The sequence below is a fragment of the Notothenia rossii genome, assembly GCF_949606895.1.
Source record: "Notothenia rossii genome assembly, chromosome: 5".
NCBI classification, from domain to species: Eukaryota; Metazoa; Chordata; class Actinopteri; order Perciformes; family Nototheniidae; genus Notothenia; species Notothenia rossii.
In genome coordinates this window covers 74,876,378-74,893,697 of record NC_136903.1, presented here as the reverse complement: position 1 = coordinate 74,893,697, position 17,320 = coordinate 74,876,378, and the positions used below count along the sequence as shown (strand labels likewise).

The following is a 17,320-nucleotide window of genomic DNA, read 5'->3' as shown; positions in this document are numbered from 1 at the left end:
TGTTTAAAACATAAAAATAAAAAGGTTTTAAAAAGTTATTTAATGTTTTAAGGAGGTGACGCTACTCAGCCAATCAAATCGGTGCAGTCAGCACGATAGATTCAAACACACACAGAGACGAGACTAGAGGAGAGAAACAGTCGGAGTAATTTCAAATGGCGGAAGGTAGACAGCGAAAACAGAGCATTTAATTACATTTTCTCTTACTGGACCTCTTTGAAATGCAATTGAATACCCCTGCATTATAGCGACAACAACAATCATAATAATAATAATAACAGCAATAATAATTGGGAGGGGGGGCGCGGCTGTTCTTATGTTCTCTGAGGGGAGGCTCACCTACCCACACTTTGAAAACCCCTGCCTTATGACATGCTGCAAGTGTAACCCACACAGGAAGTTCTATGTCATGTCGGCCACAAAGGAACAAACCACCCCCACCCCTCAACGAGTGACATATATTAACTGTGCAGCATACACTCATGACTTGACTTTACAAAGCAGATCGTGTTGAGAGACGACAGGTGCCAGATTTGGGTGGTGAGTACATGTGGCGTCATGACAATGAAGTAGATTAAGGTTATTGATCAAAATAAACAAATAACATGTATTTCTGTATTTAAAATAAATTAATTGGCTGAACAGTTAGAATTATGGTAGTTAAAGTTAAGATCCTAAATCAATATGCATTTTGATTAACTTGTTCATCTTTAAGGGTATATACATATTGATATACTGACAATTTGCATGTCTAAATGTTTCATAATTTAAGAGGGAAGAAAGGAAGGTATGTCTGCTCAAAGCGCAAAGAAGAAAAGGCTTGGCTCACGCCGCCGAGGAGCAAACCAAAATGAACAAACGAAGGCTGATGAGTTCCAAATAACGGACAGTTCCTCTGAAAATCAACGCCACTTGACTGTAGATAATACTGAATCATTGAAGGTATTAGCTGAACCTGATAATTCACTATATGAAACTCAGAGTCCACCTGCATTTTCAGGCAACAGAAGGAAACTGGGGTCTAGTCGCAAAAATAAAGGACACCATGTCAGAGAATATGCAACTGAATCTTGCCACGAAACTAAAGAGGAAGTTAAGGAAACCATTGCAACAAAACAAATGTCACTTACAATGCAACATGTCACACAGGAAGTATTGTTTCAAGAGAGTGACAATATGTCTGCAACACATGAGAGTTATCTGTATTCAGCTTCCGAACATGATTATTTCCCTGAACTTCAGAATGCTACTATAACAAACTATCCAGAGGCTGACCTGGACAGTGTTATTCCCAAAAGCGAAAATCTGGAAGCACGCCTTTATGAAAATGTGACAAACTCTAAAATTGTTTCAGACTCCTTTACATTTGTGCAAACCATGGAGGAAAGAGTCAACACATCTGAAACTCTTTACTGCGAGGAAGACAAGGAAAGTGCACAATGTGTAAGCAACTCTGAGTTAACAAGGTTAAGTCTTGCTTCACGTCCAAGTGTAGATCACACAAACGTTAGGGAAATGTCAGAACAAGAGCTTCCTGATGTGTGTACTGAAAGAGAAAAAGAATGCAAAGCAATAGATGATGAGACAGAGTTGCTAAGGAAGGATGGAAACTCACAGGGCAATTATTTGGTTAGTGAGTCAGTAGTTTTGCCATTTGCCACCACACCCGAGATAACCACAGAAGAAACCATTCGAAGAGAAAATACTGAAAATGAGTCCAATGATAAGCCAGCTACAATGTCATCACCAAAAGAGGAAATGCTTACAGATGAGGAACAAAATGAGCCTTTCAGTTTGTCAGAACGCAAATGTGCTTATATAGTAGAGGATGCCTCAAGCAAACAGCCTGAACAGGACTTTAAGCCAGCCAAAATGTACCACTCACCTAAAACTCACTCTGAGGAAGGACCTTTCTCTGAAATGGAGGAGGGTGAATCCTCTTCACAAGCTGTGCCATCAGGAATAACTCTGACTTCTGACTCCCAACCACAACAAAACATTGACTTTAACCCCATTGGGAACAGAAGAAAACTGGGGTCTAGCCGTAGAAATAAAGGAAGACAGCATGTCAAGGACTCTGTTGCTGAATTGTACCATCAACCTGCAGGGGAAGATTCTGGAAACACCAGGGAAAATAAATCTTTTGAAACAGAATTGTCATTACCAATAGAGCCAGTGGTGCAGGAACAAACAAAGGAAACCATGTTGAAGGGAATGGAAATATTTGACACTGCTCCAACTGATGTTGGTGAGCTTGTTAAAGAAAATTCACTTGTTGGCATCTCTGAGCTTACTGGTTCAAATGTACATGCACGTTTAACAGAAGATCAAAAGACACATGTCCAATCAAATGTTGGGGAGATGCCAGAGAAAGAATTCCCAAATGTTTGTACTGTAACAGAAAAAGAAAGAATGGAAAAGGACAATGTCACAGAAATGTTCAGGCACGCTGAAAATGTACAGACCAACTATTTGATGAGTGATTCTCAGGTAACAACAGAAAATAATGAGTCCTCTATCACATCAGAGATAACCACAGAAGAACAAGACCTCAGAGAGAACTCAGAACCTGAATGCAGTGTTGAACAAGAAGCATTTGCACCATTAAAAGAGGAGTCTACAACAAAAGAGGAAACACATGAGTTTTTCAATGTATCTGAAGTCAAAGGGGCTCATCGGTCAGATGATGGTGATAACAGACTCCATGAACAGGAGGTTAAGCCAACAGAAATTCAAGAAATACCTCAAATAGATTTCTCATCTGACCATGTGATGCATGTTGTCTCAGATAAATCTGAAATACTTTCTGGTAACACAATGGACCAAACTGAAATCAGAGAGACAAACCAATGTGAGATTGTTGTGAAAATACCTGATGATTCTCCTACCAGTCAGAAAATTTCAGTTCTTGACAACAAGCAGGATGAGTGTCTTAATGAAGAAAGCATTTTTGAGGATTTAGAGCAGAAAAATGAAGATCCTCATGTCTATGATACCAAGGAACCACCGATCAGCGACAATGAAGGAGTAGAATCTGCTCTAGGTCAGGTGAGGGAGATTGAAGGCCAAGTACAGTATGCTATGAAACCCAGTGCTGAACCAAAGGGTCATGAGGAAGGACCTTTCTCTGAAATGGAGGAGGGTGAATCCTCTTCACAAGCTGTGCCATCAGGAATAACTGTGACTTCTGACTCCCAACCACAACAAAACATTGACTTTAACCCCATTGGGAACAGAAGAAAACTGGGGTCTAGCCGTAGAAATAAAGGAAGACAGCATGTCAAGGACTCTGTTGCTGAATTGTACCATGAACCTGCAGGGGAAGATTCTGGAAACACCAGGGAAAATAAATCTTTTGAAACAGAATTGTCATTACCAATAGAGCCAGTGGTGCAGGAACAAACAAAGGAAACCATGTTGAAGGGAATGGAAATATTTGACACTGCTCCAACTGATGTTGGTGAGCTTGTTAAAGAAAATTCACTTGGTGGCATCTCTGAGCTTACTGGTTCAAATGTACATGCACGTTTAACAGAAGATCAAAAGACACATGTCCAATCAAATGTTGGGGAGATGCCAGAGGAAGAATTCCCAAATGTTTGTACTGTAACAGAAAAAGAAAGAATGGAAAAGGACAATGTCACAGAAATGTTCAGGCACGCTGAAAATGTACAGACCAACTATTTGATGAGTGATTCTCAGATAACAACAGAAAATAATGAGTCCTCTATCACATCAGAGATAACCACAGAAGAACAAGACCTCAGAGAGAACTCAGAACCTGAATGCAGTGTTGAACAAGAAGCATTTGCACCATTAAAAGAGGAGTCTACAACAAAAGAGGAAACACATGAGTTTTTCAATGTATCTGAAGTCAAAGGGGCTCATCGGTCAGATGATGGTGATAACAAACTCCATGAACAGGAGGTTAAGCCAACAGAAATTCAAGAAATACCTCAAATAGATTTCTCATCTGACCATGTGATGCATGTTGTCTCAGATAAATCTGAAATACTTTCTGGTAACACAATGGACCAAACTGAAATCAGAGAGACAAACCAATGTGAGATTGTTGTGAAAATACCTGATGATTCTCCTACCAGTCAGAAAATGTCACTTCTTGACAACAAGCAGGATGAGTGTCTTAATGAAGAAAGCATTTTTGAGGATTTAGAGCAGAAAAATGAAGATCCTCATGTCTATGATACCAAGGAACCATCGATCAGCGACAATGAAGGAGTAGAATCTGCTCCAGTTCAGGTGAGGGAGATTGAAGGCCAAGTACAGTATGCTATGAAACCCAGTGCTGAACCAAAGGGTCATGAGGAAGGACCTTTCTCTGAAATGGAGGAGGGTGAATCCTCTTCACAAGCTGTGCCATCAGGAATAACTGTGACTTCTGACTCCCAACCACAACAAAACATTGACTTTAACCCCATTGGGAACAGAAGAAAACTGGGGTCTAGCCGTAGAAATAAAGGAAGACAGCATGTCAAGGACTCTGTTGCTGAATTGTACCATGAACCTGCAGGGGAAGATTCTGGAAACACCAGGGAAAATAAATCTTTTGAAACAGAATTGTCATTACCAATAGAGCCAGTGGTGCAGGAACAAACAAAGGAAACCATGTTGAAGGGAATGGAAATATTTGACACTGCTCCAACTGATGTTGGTGAGCTTGTTAAAGAAAATTCACTTGGTGGCATCTCTGAGCTTACTGGTTCAAATGTACATGCACGTTTAACAGAAGATCAAAAGACACATGTCCAATCAAATGTTGGGGAGATGTCAGAGGAAGAATTCCCAAATGTTTGTACTGTAACAGAAAAAGAAAGAATGGAAAAGGACAATGTCACAGAAATGTTCAGGCACGCTGAAAATGTACAGACCAACTATTTGATGAGTGATTCTCAGGTAACAACAGAAAAGAATGAGTCCTCTATCACATCAGAGATAACCACAGAAGAACAAGACCTCAGAGAGAACTCAGAACCTGAATGCAGTGTTGAACAAGAAGCATTTGCACCATTAAAAGAGGAGTCTACAACAAAAGAGGAAACACATGAGTTGTTCAATGTATCTGAAGTCGATGGTGATAACAGACTCCATGAACAAGAGGTTAAGCCAACAGAAATTCAAGAAATACCTCAAATAGATTTCTCATCTGACCATGCGATTCATGCTGCCACAGAAAATTCTCAAATACTTTCTGGTAAAACAATGGATCAAACTGAAATCAGAGAGACGAACCCATTTGAGATGGTTGTGAAAATACCTGATGATTCTCCTACCAGTCAGAAAAGGTCAGTTCTTGACAACAAGCAGGATGAGTGTCTTAATGAAGAAAGCATTTTTGAGGATTTAGAGCAGGAAAATGAAGATCCTCATGTCTATGATACCAAGGAACCATCGATCAGCGACAATGAAGGAGTAGAATCTGCTCCAGTTCAGGTGAGGGAGATTGAAGGCCAAGTACAGTATGCTATGAAACCCAGTGCTGAACCAAAGGGTCATGAGGAAGGACCTTTCTCTGAAATGGAGGAGGGTGAATCCTCTTCACAAGCTGTGCCATCAGGAATAACTGTGACTTCTGACTCCCAACCACAACAAAACATTGACTTTAACCCCATTGGGAACAGAAGAAAACTGGGGTCTAGCCGTAGAAATAAAGGAAGACAGCATGTCAAGGACTCTGTTGCTGAATTGTACCATGAACCTGCAGGGGAAGATTCTGGAAACACCAGGGAAAATAAATCTCTTGAAACAGAATTGTCATTACCAATAGAGCCAGTAGTGCAGGAACAAACAAAGGAAACCATGTTGAAGGGAATGGAAATATTTGACACTGCTCCAACTGATGTTGGTGAGCTTGTTAAAGAAAATTCACTTGTTGGCATTTCTGAGCTTACTGGTTCAAATGTACATGCACGTTTAACAGAAGATCAAAAGACACATGTCCAATCAAATGTTGGGGAGATGTCAGAGGAAGAATTCCCAAATGTTTGTACTGTAACAGAAAAAGAAAGAATGGAAAAGGACAATGTCACAGAAATGTTCAGGCACGCTGAAAATGTACAGACCAACTATTTGATGAGTGATTCTCAGGTAACAACAGAAAATAATGAGTCCTCTATCACATCAGAGATAACCACAGAAGAACAAGACCTCAGAGAGAACTCAGAACCTGAATGCAGTGTTGAACAAGAAGCATTTGCACCATTAAAAGAGGAGTCTACAACAAAAGAGGAAACACATGAGTTTTTCAATGTATCTGAAGTCAAAGGGGCTCATGGGTCAGATGATGGTGATAACAGACTCCATGAACAGGAGGTTAAGCCAACAGAAATTCAAGAAATACCTCAAATAGATTTCTCATCTGACCATGTGATGCATGTTGTCTCAGATAAATCTGAAATACTTTCTGGTAACACAATGGACCAAACTGAAATCAGAGAGACAAACCAATTTGAGATTGTTGTGAAAATACCTGATGATTCTCCTACCAGTCAGAAAATGTCAGTTCTTGACAACAAGCAGGATGAGTGTCTTAATGAAGAAAGCATTTTTGAGGATTTAGAGCAGAAAAATGAAGATCCTCATGTCTATGATACCAAGGAACCATCGATCAGCGACAATGAAGGAGTAGAATCTGCTCCAGGTCAGGTGAGGGAGATTGAAGGCCAAGTACAGTATGATAAGAAACCCAGTGCTGAACCAAAAGGTCATGAGGAAGGACCTTTCTATGAAATGGAGGAGGGTGAATCCTCTTCACAAGCTGTGCCATCAGGAATAACTGTGACTTCTGACTCCCAACCACAACAAAACATTGACTTTAACCCCAATGGTAACAGAAGAAAACTGGGGTCTAGCCGTAGAAATAAAAGAAGACAGCATGTCAAGGACTCTGTTGCTGAATTGTACCATCAACCTGCAGGGGAAGATTCTGGAAACACCAGGGAAAATAAATCTCTTGAAACAGAATTGTCATTACCAATAGAGCCAGTGGTGCAGGAACAAACAAAGGAAACCATGTTGAAGGGAATGGAAATATTTGACAGTGTTCCAACTGATGTTGGTGAGCTTGTTAAAGAAAATTCACTTGTTGGCATTTCTGAGCTTACTGGTTCAAATGTACATGCACGTTTAACAAAAGATCAAAAGACACATGTCCAATCAAATGTTGGGGAGATGCCAGAGGAAGAATTCCCAAATGTTTGTACTGTAACAGAAAAAGAAAGAATGGAAAAGGACAATGTCACAGAAATGTTCAGGCACGCTGAAAATATACAGACCACCTATTTGATGAGTGATTCTCAGGTAACAACAGAAAATAATGAGTCCTCTATCACATCAGAGATAACCACAGAAGAACAAGACCTCAGAGAGAACTCAGAACCTGAATGCAGTGTTGAACAAGAAGCATTTGCATCATCAAAAGAGGAGTCTACAACAAAAGAGGAAACACATGAGTTGTTCAATGTATCTGAAGTCGATGGTGATAACAGACTCCATGAACAAGAGGTTAAGCCAACAGAAATTCAAGAAATACCTCAAATAGATTTCTCATCTGACCATGCGATTCATGCTGCCACAGAAAATTCTCAAATACTTTCTGGTAACACAATGGACCAAACTGAAATCAGAGAGACAAACCAATGTGAGATGGTTGTGAAAATACCTGATGATTCTCCTACCAGTCAGAAAATGTCACTTCTTGACAACAAGCAGGATGAGTGTCTTAATGAAGAAAGCATTTTTGAGGATTTAGAGCAGAAAAATGAAGATCATTATTTCTATGATGCCAAGGGACCACCGATCAGCGACAATGAAGGAGTAGAATCTGCTCCAGGTCAGGTGAGGGAGATTGAAGGCCAAGTACAGTATGCTATGAAACCCAGTGCTGAACCAAAGGGTCATGAGGAAGGACCTTTCTCTGAAATGGAGGAGGGTGAATCCTCTTCACAAGCTGTGCCATCAGGAATAACTCTGACTTCTGACTCCCAACCACAACAAAACATTGACTTTAACCCCATTGGGAACAGAAGAAAACTGGGGTCTAGCCGTAGAAATAAAGGAAGACAGCATGTCAAGGACTCTGTTGCTGAATTGTACCATGAACCTGCAGGGGAAGATTCTGGAAACACCAGGGAAAATAAATCTCTTGAAACAGAATTGTCATTACCAATAGAGCCAGTAGTGCAGGAACAAACAAAGGAAACCATGTTGAAGGGAATGGAAATATTTGACAGTGTTCCAACTGATGTTGGTGAGCTTGTTAAAGAAAATTCACTTTTTGGCATCTCTGAGCTTACTGGTTCAAATGTACATGCAAGTTTAACAAAAGATCAAAAGACACATGTCCAATCAAATGTTGGGGAGATGCCAGAGGAAGAATTCCCAAATGTTTGTACTGTAACAGAAAAAGAAAGAATGGAAAAGGACAATGTCACAGAAATGTTCAGGCACGCTGAAAATGTACAGACCAACTATTTGATGAGTGATTCTCAGGTAACAACAGAAAAGAATGAGTCCTCTATCACATCAGAGATAACCACAGAAGAACAAGACCTCAGAGAGAACTCAGAACCTGAATGCACCACAAACCCCACAGGGAACAGAAGGAAATTTGGATCAAGCAGAAGAAACAAAGGACCACTGCACATCAAGGACACTACAATAATGCCATTAGTAACAGAGACAATAAAGCAGGAAGAATTAAAAAATAATTCTGACCTAGACTTAAGTTCAAACATAAGTGACGAGGAAAACACGGACATTTTCTTGGAGGAAGGCATAATTTTGCCACAGAATGAGAAGGACAACAGTGCAATTACTAAAACAGGCATTCATTTAAGCCCTAGCAATGATGTATTTGTCAACTCCAATAAGGATGTTGATGAGGAAAAAAATCAACAACAAAAAGAGACTGAAAATGTTTGCCAGCTTGGAGGATGTGACACAGTTAAAACAGACTTGACGCAACCACCAGAGGTCTCAGTTTGGAAAGCTGCTTCAGACATACAAACTATCTCATATCATGGTGACAATGTCTCCTCACGACCAATTGCTTTTGATGTTCTTGAGCAAGAAGAGACTTTTCAATTCCAAAGCTCTGAAGCTTTATCTTGTGACAAAGACATTAATGTGCAACAGACAAATGATACATCACCAACTGTGGGCGATGTCCCAGTAAAATACTTTAAATCAGGACCGGAGAGTTCAATGTATATGCAAGTTTCTAACCAGGATGCAGATGGAGAACAATCTGAGGATCCTTTGAAGTCGGAACACAAAGCCCAAGAAATTAATATTTCAGAAAAGATTACAAAGAACGTATCACACAGCTTGGCTCCATTTCACACAGGTCTTAAGGAAAACTTCGGAGCAGAGCCAGCTGTGAATATGTTTGAGGAAAGTGAGATTTCCAGCCATCTAAAGGAACAAGAAGAATCTCATTCAGACAACAGTGAAAATGTGCAGGGAAGATCGAAACAGAAGAGGAGAAAGATGGGCTCTACTCGCCGGTCTCAACTCAATAGGAAACCAGAAAAAAAGAGTGATGAAAGAGAAAGTGACTTTAAAACAGAAGCTGACATGAGACATCTTGAAAAGATAGAAGGACTGGAAGAGTTACCTATGCTTATGACTGCAGAGGTATTACAGAGTGAACATGCAAAAGCATCACAAAGTCCTATGAATAAAGACGCCAATGAAACCAGCACAGTGCACAACAACAGACAAAACATACCAAGCTCTGACTTGCAAGTTGTTAATCCTGCTATATTTGTCCATGTAGCTGATGAAAGGGAGAGTGAGAGGAATTTAAATGTTTGTGTGGAACCACCACAGATAGATGATTTTACAACCACTGTGAGGCAAATCCCCAATCCTTTACTGTCTGAAAATACTGAAGAGAATAGAAACACAGTTATCATAGGAGAGAGCTTTGTGTCTTTATGTGAGATCACACAGAGTATGCAAAATGATGAGGAAAGTGTAAGCATAATTGAGGACCAAACTTTGAAATCAGCCGAAGCGCCTGTTGTGGCAGATTTGGAAATATTGACATCTGTGGTAAGAGAAGGAGCAGAACATGAACATATCAGTGCCCAGTTTAGTAAACAACAGTTGGACAACCCCACTGAAGTAGTTCACGATAAAAATATAGAGATGAAGAATCCAAGTCAAAACAGGAGAAAGATGGGCTCAACCCGCAGGAATTTTGGATCAAGACACAAAAGGGAAGACTTGCATCAAGAACAGGATGTGGATGATGAAGCAACAGAGACTGCATCCAATGTTGGAGATGTAAAGACTGAACTTTTCTCCAACATCACAGAAGATGAGCTTCAGCTTAACTTAATACACAAAGACACGGGCTCTGAGCAAAGGAAAGAAAACGTATTTGAAACAGTGGAGTACAGCCAGATTGGTGACTCTCACATTAAACCTCACCAGCCATTGGAAGATAATCCTGTTCCTCCTGGTCAACCCATAGAAACAGAGCATCAACGTACTCCCAATTATCTTGCTTCAATACCTTCCACTTCCCCAAAAGAAGATTTAATGTCAGAAACAGCTTCTGGTGGGAGAAGAAGAAAAATGGGATCCAGCAGGAAGTCACATGGAGTCAAAAGATGTGAAAACCAAACCACAAGTGAAGACAAAATACAAGATACACAACATGAGAGAGATGTCAGAAGTAATACAGATGAAAGTGCCATCAAGAAACCTGAAGAGCTGAGAGAAGAATCTTTGAGCCTGGTCCAAATATCAGAGGTAAGCAGCAGAGTCATTTGTATCTTTAGCTTTGAGTGTTTACAAGTTATCATCCGTTCCTTAGTGTACTTTCTAAACATTGCATTATCATGTATTTTTTTACGTTGGGCCTTTATCTTGAAGTGAATTAATGGACATTTGTTATTTGGCACAGTTTGCATAAATCCTCTAGCACACTGGTCAAGTGTTTGTTTCAAGAACAACATGAAACAGTGAAATAAAATGAGGAACATGCGGTCTACACGCCATGTTTCACATTCTGAAAAGGAGAACATAAAGCTGTATCATGTGCCTTGATCTTAATGGTGGGGTGTACTCTGTAAAGCATTTAGCTGTTTTTTATTGACTTCTAACAACATAGAGGCCTCATAAAAAAGATCTTACTTGTACGTCACATTTCTGAAAAATGCATATATTTAAAAGCCCTGTTATTGTTCCTTTCTATAAAATGTAATTCTCCTATTTGTATCATTACATTGTTGGACAAATAATATAAACTCCTCACATTCTTAAAATATCCTGTAAAACTTCATGCTTCACTTTAATAATAATAATAATAATACATGGGACTTTTATAGCGCTTTTCATGAAACTCAAAGACGCTTTGACAGAGAATTAAGAAAACACAACAAAAAAAAGACAAAGAAATACAAAAAGAGATAAACAAAACAGAAAAAATACGGGGGGAGGGGGGTGGTCAGTGGTTGAATGCAGTGTTGAACAGATGGGTTTTGAGTGATGTTTTGAATGCTGTGAGGGAGGAAGAATATCTGATGGATTGGGGTAGTGAGTTCCAGAGGGTGGGTGCAGCAACGGAGAAGGCTCTGTCGCCCCAAGACTTGAGGTTGGTCCGGGTGGGGAGGGACAGGAGGTTGGCAGTGGCAGAGCGGAGGGAGCGAGTGGGAGTGTGTCTGTGGAGGAGGTCAGTCAGGTAGGATGGGGCCAGGTTATGGAGGGCTTTGTATGTCATCAGGAGGATCTTGTACTGAATTCTCTGGGGGATGGGGAGCCAGTGGAGCTTGATGAGGACGGGTGTAATGTGTTCACGGATTCGGGTGTGGGTGAGTAGACGGGCGGCGGAGTTCTGGATATATTGAAATTTGTTGAGGATTTTTGCAGGTGAACCATAGAGGAGGCTGTGTGCTAGAGGATTATTTCTGGAAAACCTGTCAAAAACGTTTGGATGAGCGGATATTATAATTACAAATGAAGATTCTCTTTTGTCTTTGTGAAACAAAACAGAAAACAATGTACTTATTATTAAAATGCCATATATTGAATATGAGATCTATATTCAAAATCAAATCTGCCCTGCTGTCACCTTGTGATTGGGATGCTTTTGTCTGTGCAGGCAGGTAAAAGTGAGAAGAAACCATCGAACATCAGCATCTCAAAGGAAGAAATTGCCCCAAGCACTGTGAGGTAAGTGGCGCTGACGAACAGAGATATAAAAGACCCTCCAAAGGCTTGTTGATCTGATGAGCTAAAAACAGCAGTTATGATCTTCCGGAAAAACTACCAGATATGAAGCTTCATTCACATCAACATGGTTCAAATTGTAACTGTGTTAAGTACTCATGAATAATTTAATTTACAAGCACATTAGATCTCAATAAGTATATATGCACAGCATTGAAAAATCACCTATAACCTAAAATATATCATTGTAAGAGTTTTCCAAACGTTACTGAACAAGACCAGTTTAATTCTGTTACACTAACATTTTCCTTTCCCAGTAAATAATTGTGAGACCATAGAGTTGAATTGTAAGCAGTTAGCATTCAGAACAAAGACACATAATCAGTATCCTGTTATCAATTCAAAAATGAAACCTAAAAGGGAACTGTTGAAGTCGTGTTTCCTCTGAATCATCTAAAGTTTCCAAACTGATCCTCATGTATAGAAAATCTGCAGTAGGCCACAAACTCCATACGAGCAGGTTTGAGTCATCAGTACAGTGGCAACATTGTTGATTTGCATTTAGCTTCATAACAGGCTGATAAGAAGTCTGGAGGGAGTAATAAGAATAAAAGGAAAAGCAAGCACATAAGTTAAAGATTTACTTTTTGAAAGCCAGCTAATGGAGGACAGATACAAGGATAGGGCTCAGGAGTATAATGTAGGGTGGAATGTTATTATTGTGTGTTCAGTTGTAGGCATGTAAATTGAGAAGTCGGTTTTCTAGGCTTGTCAATTATTCAAGTATGCTTCTCCTGGAGGGATGAATTTTTAACATGTCTGCTACTGCTTCTAACATGTCTGCTATTTGCGTTTCTTTTGTGATTTGCCTAATGTTTTGCTCAAATTCCTTCAATCCAAAGATAGTTTCCTATGACAATGAAAGAAACCTTGAGCGCATCCTTGTAGTGTATCCACTTCTAATATTAGTCAATGTGATGATTCACTTGGGGATGCTGATGTCTGAACATTTAAAATGTGAATAACTTTTAGTATGCTGATCTTTTTCTGCGTGTTGTTTAAAGTCGTTATTGTTGTCTGTTCAACAGTGAGAAGACGGTTCAACATCTTTATGCTGAAGTCAGGCTGAGCCAACAGAAGTTTTCTCTGGGTGAACAGAGCATTAATACTTACACACAGCTGCTAAAGATAATGAGAGAGGGAAGTTTAATATGGAGATAAATAAATATAATGTGTGACCAATAATGTTTTTGTTTTCAGAGGGTAATTCCAGAATAGCAGATCATAAAGCAAATGCTTACAATGTGATGATGGTTGGAGACAGCAGCGTGGGAAAAACCTCCTTCATGAAAAGAGCTCAGAGTGGAAAGTTTTCTTTAGATTTACCCGCCTCAGTTGGTAAGATCTGATCTTCACACTACTTTAATAACATGAATGTATGTAAATATACATAATAATGTAACATATACACATTTTGTAGGACTTGATTCCTGCATGTGGACTGTGGTAGTGGAAGGAAAGCCCGTGGTGCTACGGCTGTGGGATACAGCAGGACAAGAAAGGTACGTTTTTCTTAACAGCACATTTCTGAGGCACTTGTACAAAGTAATCATAAATATGCACTCACTTTTAAATCGCAAAGAATTAATTGTTTCATAATAAATAATACATCTAAAATAAGAAAATCATTGAGGTGTGGAATTGTTACCACTAACTACAGCCAGCATTAATAATACCTATACAGGTGCTTTGAGTCCCGTCAGTCTTTCCCTGTTAAGGTAGATGTGGTTGCATTCAGAAGCTGCTCTAAAAAAAGAAAACAAGAAGAGATCAAAAAGAAGCAAGGTACTCAGTGTGTTTGTCACAAACCTTGACGTGGCTGAGAACACTCACTTGCAATACGCATGAGAATACATTTGAAGTATAACGTTTGTTGTTGGACTAACAAATAATGACGATGACCCGGGTCTAGCTGAGAGATGTCTGTGAGGAGTTATAATTTCCATGACCATATGATGAGGTACACTATCAATTACATAATTACATTAATATATAACAGTTAAAAGTTTAAATTTATTGTAAATATTTCGATTTTACTGGACATTTTTATTCAAATGTAAAAGTGTAGGACCACATGTTTCTCAAGCAATTGAAATGAATGGGTTATCGATTAAAACATGCTTTTATTGATTTCTACTATTCTCCTGAGACTATTCTTATTAGACTCAGGAGAATAGTAAAAAGGAATAAATCATTAATTTTTTTAATGAAAGTAATCTTCTTTTATCAGTAGGCTTTTTTTGTCATGCCTAGGTATACGGAAAATTGTAGAGCCTTCACACGATACGCACAATTTGTGATAATGTTACTTCTCCTCCTCACGAGGAGAGGGGACACTGCAGCAAGTATAAACCATACTTTACGAGTTCCTCCAGATGTCTGCTGCGGGTACGCACTGTATCTGCTCTTTGCTAGGAAAGCTAGACATCATTATCAGAGAGGGAGGCATCACTGTCAAAGATGCAGAGTATAATTTTGTGGTTTATGATGGCCCGAATGTTGGAAAGTGTTGCCAGATACCTTGGCTGTAGGCCAAGACTTTTGATGAGCACTTGCTATTGTAGAGCAGGCACGGAAACTGTAAATCTAAGTTACCACAGGCAAAACCTGACAAGTCTCCCTCAGGCCAGGTTGTAACATGTTTATGAACTGGTTCCAAACATTTCCGCAGTGTTTAGTTGGGAGGAATTAGCGAAACAGGAATGGTGACTGTGATAAGGTTGTCTGGGAAAGAGATTGACACTTGCATTGTGTGTTTCATTGAGGTAGTAGTTGTGCAACCACTGTCTTTCAAAGAAAAATGTGCAGAAGGTTTTGAGGAAAGTTTCTGAAAACTCATTTGACAAGTGTCATTAAACTGTCAGAGGCCCACTCCCAAACACCTTGGAGCTGTTCAGTCACAGATTGGTGTTTCTCGTTCTGAGTGGCCTAATTTAAAAAGGTCTCTGTGTCTGATTACATGCTTTCTGATTTTAAAGGTTTCACAGCATCACCAGGCAGATTTTCCACAAAGCCCACGCATTTCTGTTGATGTATGACATCACTTCCTCTGAGACTTTTTCTGCAGTTAGCTACTGGGCAAACTGTATTCAGGTATGTCGCTTTGTTCATAATGTTTCTTTTTACAGATGTGGAAGCGTTACATTTGTATTCAAGGCCAGGCATACTGTTAAGTTGTAATACTGCTCTCCTTTTTTTCACACTGATACTTTTTATTCACACTGATAAAAGTGTGAAGTATCTTTTAAAGCCACTCACTTGAAGGCAGAATGTGTTGCCTTAACAAATATCTAAAGAAAGAAAAAATGTCACAAGTAGAAATCTGACCAGGTATTTGTAGCTACTACTAGAGCCGCATGACAGAATTTAAATTTGATACCCAGTCTATAATTAAATCATTATCCGCTTATATATTATATAAATTCTAAATCTTAAATTTTGTCTTAAACTAGAAAATTACAAACATGGTGGATTCTGTATTTAAAAAAGCAGCACATACTTACAGTAACAACAAACAATACCCACGTTGATGACATCCATGTTAGAAAAATGCCAAATATGCATGAACAATTCTTTGTCTTCAAATATTGATATTTGAAAATGGTTTTCATATCAGTATGTAGTTATTTATGTGAGAGCAAACTGGTTTAGTAAAGATTATTTATTGGATGTATAGCAATAAAAGTCAGATTGGTAGTTTGTAGAGAGACTTTTAAGAGTTTAATTGAAATCCAAACCATAATAGATCCAATCTTTGTTTTGCAGGAAGGGGCTGACGAAGACGTGAATATTTTACTTGTGGGCAATAAGAGTGATCGTGCAGAGCGGCAGGTTCAAATGCAGGAGGCGGAGAATCTTGCTAAGGTTTGGATCTGTGGCATTAAATCTTCATTCACTTTTAGCTCAGATAAAAACTAAATACTGTGGTTGCTTTAATCATTAAACATTCACATTAAAACAGCAGGTGTGCTTTCACAGGAATGTAACTTTGAATTCATGGAGTGCAGCGCTGCCACAGGGGAAAATGTGGTTCAGGGTTTGGAAACTGTGGCCAGGTAACACATTTCACTTTCCCGTTTACCACACCTGTATTAAAAACATGTCCTTTAATGTTGATTGCCCTCCATGAAACTGATTGTGTTGTTGATGACAGGATGTTGAGTGAAAAGCATGGCACGAGAGAGGAAGCCATGGTGTTGCACAAAGAGCCCCCGCAGAAAAAATCATCAGGATGTTGCTGAACAAGATGTGCGTCTGCAGAGAGGAGGGACCTGCACGCAGTGGAAAGTCTGGACTGGCTCTTTAGAGGGTGTTTCTGTTTGTCACAACTAAACCATATTTAATGATTTTTTCAGTTGTATTCCAAACTGTATTGATTTATATACATATTGTGTTTCCTTTTCACTACTATTTCCAGCTGTTTTATTATGTCTACCAAGCCTTAAAGTACATTATTGTTTAAGAGGTCAATTGAAGAGTAAACAAAAGATCCTGTTGTTACATAAAATATACATAAAATATAGCATTTTCAGATAAGCTTATTAATGTGGAATGTTTACTTTATGTATATACGACACTGCATAGCTCTTGTGGTATTTCTTTAGAGGCAGCCCAATGAACAGTTGTAATTTATCCAGGAAATACTTATCACATGAACAATTTATTTTTAAAAAGTTTGCTTTTTTATATGATAACTGGTTTAGGTTGATTTCTTTCCATGACTTGCTTTCTTATTTCAAATCATTTCTAACTTAACTACCTGTGTGAGTTGTGATGCTATTGTTAATTATGCAATTGTATTTTTTCCTCCATTTTGGGAATACAAGTTGAAAATCATTTGAAATTAAAAATTGTATTGATATCTTTTGTAGGTATTTTGTAACTATAATTGTTCTATTATGTGATTTATGCACATTTTGTGACCCTGCAATCAATTGGAAAATGTTTTTGATCTGTGACTTTTTTGTATAAATAATACCATAAAAATGATTTGTAAATCAGATGTATTGGCATCTCTATTGTGTATCAGAATTATGCACACATCATTAATAATCCCATGTGT

The 17,320-nt window shown here is 38.9% G+C and overlaps 1 protein-coding gene across 1 annotated transcript; it reads left to right on the top strand.

Annotated features, from left to right (window-relative positions):
* The first annotated feature begins 505 nt into the window (after positions 1-505).
* rab44 (RAB44, member RAS oncogene family) lies at positions 506-17,260 on the top strand. The gene is made up of 11 exons (XM_079685696.1): positions 506-540; positions 773-8,765; positions 9,273-10,779; positions 12,131-12,201; positions 13,287-13,348; positions 13,459-13,596; positions 13,679-13,760; positions 15,237-15,351; positions 16,024-16,122; positions 16,237-16,313; positions 16,412-17,260. Exons 2-11 carry the CDS (start codon positions 790-792, stop codon positions 16,497-16,499), a joined length of 10,215 nt encoding a protein of 3,404 aa, XP_079541822.1. The 5' UTR covers positions 506-540; positions 773-789; the 3' UTR covers positions 16,500-17,260.
* The last annotated feature ends 60 nt before the right edge of the window (positions 17,261-17,320 follow it).

What these genes read in the sequence shown, in the direction of transcription:
- rab44 (XM_079685696.1), top strand. Translation starts at nt 790, where the DNA reads ATGTCTGCTCAAAGCGCAAAGAAGAAAAGGCTTGGCTCACGCCGCCGA. An exon ending in TCAAACATAAGTGACGAGGA is followed by an intron (nt 8,766 to 9,272) that starts AAACACGGACAT and finishes ACAATCTGAGGA; the next exon opens with TCCTTTGAAGTCGGAACACA. An exon ending in AGATTTACCCGCCTCAGTTG is followed by an intron (nt 13,597 to 13,678) that starts GTAAGATCTGAT and finishes CACATTTTGTAG; the next exon opens with GACTTGATTCCTGCATGTGG.